The sequence below is a fragment of the Paramacrobiotus metropolitanus genome, unplaced genomic scaffold, assembly GCF_019649055.1.
Source record: "Paramacrobiotus metropolitanus isolate TYO unplaced genomic scaffold, Prichtersi_v1.0 Parri_scaffold0000009, whole genome shotgun sequence".
Lineage (NCBI taxonomy): Eukaryota > Metazoa > Tardigrada > Eutardigrada > Parachela > Macrobiotidae > Paramacrobiotus > Paramacrobiotus metropolitanus.
In genome coordinates, this window is record NW_026570229.1 from 1,368,341 (window position 1) to 1,374,103 (window position 5,763).

The 5,763-nt window shown below is 45.7% G+C and overlaps 1 protein-coding gene across 1 annotated transcript; it reads left to right on the top strand.

The window, feature by feature from the left end:
- Positions 1 to 2,451: 2,451 nt before the first annotated feature.
- On the top strand, positions 2,452 to 5,487 carry LOC129583109 (uncharacterized). Its single transcript, XM_055474824.1, has 7 exons — positions 2,452 to 2,573; positions 3,107 to 3,246; positions 3,322 to 3,343; positions 3,415 to 3,659; positions 3,749 to 3,888; positions 4,540 to 4,830; positions 4,923 to 5,487. Exons 4-7 carry the CDS (start codon positions 3,578 to 3,580, stop codon positions 5,079 to 5,081), a joined length of 672 nt encoding a protein of 223 aa, XP_055330799.1. The 5' UTR covers positions 2,452 to 2,573; positions 3,107 to 3,246; positions 3,322 to 3,343; positions 3,415 to 3,577; the 3' UTR covers positions 5,082 to 5,487.
- The last annotated feature ends 276 nt before the right edge of the window (positions 5,488 to 5,763 follow it).

A 5,763-nucleotide genomic window follows, 5' to 3' on the forward strand; every position in this document is an offset into this window, starting at 1 on the left:
TTCATTTGCACTTCTATAATTCACACAATCAACAGGATCTATAACATCCGCGTTCTCAACAATGCGAAACCCGTACGCAATTCCGGTTAAAATAAACTCACAATCAGGGTCATTAACCAACATATTCTGCCAGGCATCGAAATGTTTAGTTAAATTGCATCTGCTTAATAAATCAGGATCACAAACAAGGAAAGCATTGGTAAAACTACTTCTCATAGCTGCGTTATCGAAAGAATCTGAGGGAACATTAGTAGAAACGTTTAAAATGGAAAAACTTCCGTTAGTAATGCTGCGTTCCTCCGTCTTCCCTTTACTGCCCGTTCTGCTATCCCTGTCCCACGTTGATGCACTTGGAGAAGGGATGCTTCTTTCCGCATTCTCCGCATATGTGCCGGTATCCGCAGTTTTCACGCCGGCAGGTAGTGTAGTTGTAGTCGAAACACACATTGGTGATCCGAAATGGCTGCCTCCCTGAATTACTGCTCTTCTGCTTCTGCTGCTGAAGCCCTCTGCTGTTCCGGTATGGTTCCGCTCGACGTGTATCTGTGCGGCGTGTTTCGGAATTCATGCGGTTGTCTGCAATGCATAACTGCTGCTGCTTGTCATTTAGCGAAAAATGATCACTATCTGCATATCGTCGGAACTCGTCGTCGAATAACAATACTGCCTCATCTTCGTATCTGCATCGTCTTCCTGCGAGAAATTCTTGATACTCTAAGAATTCGACCAATGTTGCTGCATACCGCCCTGATACATGCTTCGCCAAACGTACTGCCGTTCTCAAATTACCCAGAAATAGCTCGTGACAATTTATATCCGTCGCTACCAAATTTTTCTTTTTCTTAAATAAACCCTTTGGCAAAATAAATGTATGCGGTCTATCAAGGTCTCTCGCTCTTATTGGCAACTCGCGACGTGCTGAATCCTTATCCTCGTCATCGCTCGAATCACTACTGCTGTACTCACCCGAATCGTTCCGGTCCGAGCCTCGCAGCGACCTTCCGCCCCTTGCCGGTGCGTCCCTCTGTCCGTCCCGGTTATCCCAGTCCTGCTGGCCGTCGCGAGGATCCAAAGGCTGCTGAGTGTCGAGGAAACGGATCTTGTGCTGCTCCAACTGCTTCCGCTGAATGATTGCGCGTGCGTCATTCGTGGTTGCCGGCTGCGGGAATAGGGCATTGCGGAGTTTGTAGAAATCCAATCCGGGTTTCATGACCTTTTCCAAGTCAGATACCTCCTTCATGTGCCGAAAGTCTGCCGGTGACTGGAAGCCGTTTGCCCGGAGTGCTTCTGAGCCGGCTTGGGAGATTTCGAGCTCTGCCATAAATACCGTAAACTGATCGGTGACACTCTTCTGCCCACTGGTAGCTTCGTTGCTCTTCTCAAACTCCTGCCTTTCTGTCAAGACTGCATGGAGTCTGTCTGCAAGCGCATCCTTTTCTCCGTTAAGGTCAAGTATGCCCAGTTCCTTCAAACGTGATTTTAGTCCCTCCACCGTATAATTCTTAAAAAGGGTATCGCGTGACTCCATAATGCTAGACTGCTGAGTAGGGGTGCAATCTGAGAACTGCCAATTATACGGATAGAGGTGAAGTATGCTAACTAATCAAACGTCTGCTGATTCGAAATCAAAATTTATAAAATTTCAAAAAATAAAAAATGCGTTGAAGTGAAGGCTCCGCCGATTGCCGCTGTTGCTTATATGGTGACCCGTATCCGGAATACTGAAACTGTTAGGTCACGATCCGGTTGTCAATAATAAGCAGATTTCTCCCTGCCAGAGAAATCCTTCACGTTTTATAGCAACCGTATTTGAACCATCGCGTGCACATCCCACTTTTTTTGAACAATTTGTCTTTTTTTTTGAACAATTTGTCCCATGAAAACTTGTCTTTTCGTTTTGACCACTACCTTTATCTTTTTGACCAAGAATTTTCCTTTCACTTTTGAGAAAAATTTCCCTTTCATTTTTGACCATAGAGTCACCCTCCCTTTTTTTGACCACCCCAAAATCCCTTCCTTTAATTGTTTCCTCCTTTTGACTCTGCCCCAATTTTTTCACCAACTCGCGATCGTGGCCTTGTACCGCAATCTGAGTTGAATAAAGACAATTCAACACATTTCAGTGCATAATTTTCAGTCGGTTTGACGACCGAAACATCCGCTCGATCCGAGCTGCTGTTGTACACGCTGTACTCCGTTAAGCGTACCGTACACGGGCTTATAACTGGCAATTTCTCAGGACCGGTAATATCAGCGAACATCCAACAGGAATTGTAGCATGTTATATAATATGTAAGCGTATTGACATTTTACAGATTGTTGTATCACTTCTTGTCACCGATTACTATGCTGCTGCAAAAACGCTAACGGCTGATTGCCATTGCGATAAGTTAGCCTGGTAAGGAAACTGGTTAACGCAAAAATCTTTCTGACTGATTTTATGGATTTATGCTTTGATACAGCCAAGCGTCTGTGATTTGTTTTACGTAAACCGTTAACTAAAGCCGCAAACATGGAAAGTACGTTTTTGACGTTTCTTTGCCTATTTGCCCTTGCTGTCCATTTTCCGACAGGTGAGAATTACACGGTAACGAAATCAAGCGCACGAGTATAGGAGTATGACATCAAATATCGGCATACTGAAATCAGTAGTAAAGAAACTGCTTAAGGAAAATGGCCCGGTGCATAACGTCAAAAATGGAGTACATACACTAAATATCACACTGCACCCGGACTACTCATGTTCTTTGCCAGAATTTTGCTCATAATCGTAAGCATTCAAAGTTACTAACCTCAGCTTACTAATCAAAAGCTTTCGATTTTTTATAGAAAAAGCAGTACGTATTACATAACATAACTTTAGACGGGAAGAGTAAAAATAATCACTAGAAAATGGTCAGCCGGTCGGCGGCTCGAAACTTCGAAAATTAAATCGATAAAAAACGCGCAGACGGCAGCCAATCCAGTGTGCATAAATCGCCAGCGCTGGCCGGTGCGAAGTACGAGCAGAAGAACTGGTTGTTTGCGCAGTGTGCTTAGCAACACAGCATTCGTTTCCGTCCTAAACCTTGTACACTCTCAAACTTCCATGTTTTTTTTTCCGTAGCACTGGGAGCGACAGTGTCCTGCTACCACTGTAACAGCCATGCCGGCATGGCGTGTGGACTAACTGCCGACTGGAGCGTGTCCGATCTGGAAAAGCGTGTTAAACCGTGCGCGGACGGTTTCTGCTATACATACGAAAGTGTAAGAATGACATCCTTATTGTATATAGTGCACTCCCAACGGACGGTATTTAATCTGCTATTGTTGTTATGCTAGAGTGACGTTTTTGGAGGGAAAAGTGAGTAGCGTCCTATCACATGTTCCTCTGGTTAGGTTACGTCTGGAAATACAGTATCCCTTTCTTTGCAGACTTTAGAATTCAGCGCGGCTGCGGCCGGCTGCCGTGTGACGATCTTCCTACAAAGGCAACATTTCTGCACTGTGTGACGTAGACAGCAATTATCACCGGACAGACAAGAATCTTCCGTCTGGTCCGCCATTTAATCAACTGTACACTTTCACAGCCGAGGAGATGCCGCAGACCGGTCGACTGCAGTACTGCGATTCCGACCGCTGCAACAAAGAGCCCGTGCACTTCGCTCTGGAAACAGAACGTCAGTTGTATGTATGGAGGCCATAAGGGGACGGTACATGTGCCACTCACTTAATAAAGTGATGATTAAATTCGTGTACGGTTTGACAGTAGCCAATGAGGAATGTCCCGATTTGTGCATCACCTGCAAAGGCCCTATCAATGGGTCGTGTGGTCTGTTAGGAGCCGGAGAGGGATTTCCGTCCGAGAGGAAGCAATGCGTTCCCGGCTTTTGCTTTACATACGTCTGGGTAAGGACCGACACGGCGGCCCACGTTACGTGCTTCGCTTATTTTAGAATTAGCTTACCGTAATTATCGAATTTGTGGCCCTGGGGTGCAAATAGTTCGAATGCCATGGCGGAGGGGGGCTTATTTCGGGGAGGGGGCGCAATTTCGGGGGGTGGCACTATTTTTCAAACGGTACATTTTGGAGAGGGGAATTATTTTTCAAACAACTGCGCATCGTGTTCTAGCGAAACTGAACGCAGTAGTTACCGGTATTATCGGCGGTATATGCAACTGCACTACCTTGGGAGCAACATTTTGGAGTGTATATCTCCTTATACAGCTGTTTGCCAACGAACACCGCATTATATTGATGTCCGTTAACTGTTTCTCATTAAATTACAACAACTTTTGCGGCTAAATTTTGCGGTATACCTATCATTTTGCGGCGCTCGACATTTATTAACGGCCCCCTGGGGCGTAATTTCGGGGGGTGGTCTTATTTTTTAAACAGGGTCGGGGAGGGGGGCTTATTACGGGGGGGGGGGGCTCTTATTGCGGGGGTGGCCCCAAATCCGATAATTACGGTATTTCAGAAGTATTGCTATTAGTATTTTTATATTTCGGTCACTTCGCGTATGCGGGAAGCGAAAACATTTTTTTCGGCACTATCAGGCGGAAGACGATGGCACCGTGCCGACGGTTTGGCGCGGTTGTGGACCGGTGGCCTGCAAGGATGTTCCCAGCGCTTTAGGCAACGTTCGCCTATGTGATAGCGAGGACAAGCTGGAGGAGGTCGACACCAGCAGCGACGACGCGTACACCAAGGTTCGCTCGTTTTCCGCACCAGGGCCAAATGGGAACGTACGCGCCGGCACGGTACAGTACTGCAAAAACGGCATTAACTGCAATCGGCAGTCGGTCAGGAATTTTCCTCTGAAACTCTTTTACCGCGGCCAGACTCCGGTAAGCGTTCCTTGGTCATCAGAACGTCTTCGATCAAATTAATATTTTCTGGGAGAAACTTAACCTGCTGTTCGTTTTCCCTGATTTTATAGACGGTTCAACAAGTGGTAGACAACCTTAATCAAGCGCCAAAAAATGTTCGCGGGACGAATACGACAAACGAACGCGTTGCTCAGGTCTTCCGCGATATGGATACCAATAGCGACGGCACACTGGATGAAACTGAGTTCAAAAATGGTCATAATGTCTAGTGAATTAACACGCTATGCGTAGAAAGCGTGTATTGCGTACGTACGTGCTGTGACGTACGTGTTATCTGTTCTGTTACGTACGATTGCTGTTCTTATCTAACGCATTTGATCACTAATTCCATTAGCGATTCTCATTGCATGTTCAGTGTGTTGGGGAGAGTGTTCGAGTCTTTGGCTTGTCGAGGGAGAAGAGTCTGAAGACTGTGAAGAAGTTAGCTTTTACTAGAATGTTGGTGTGACCTTCTGGTAGAAGGTGTTCTGTTCTGTTGATTAAACATTTGGGAAGTTCCTGAGTGTTTGGGTTTCGGTAACTTTCGTTAGGCACATCCGCTGTACCTAGCGGAAGTAGTTTTGTTGTGTACGACCACTTATCGGAGTCCAGAGTTTATTCCCACTGTACCGACTGTGTATGGTTGGTCATCGAGTACGGTAGTCGGTGCGACTTCCGTATAGCATGTCAGAATGTTGATTTCGCAATGGCCCATTCAGTTAAAGATTTCACTTCACGATAATTCTGCGCTGGTAGAAAATTAAGGTGATTCAGTTTTTTTTCACAACTTTTCGTTTATCTATTCGTCTGCTAATGTAATGGAATGACTAGCGCAAAACCGTCCGGCAAAAGTGACCCAATCGACAATATACAATACCATGGTACTCAATAGTTAGTACTGGGTGGTGTTCT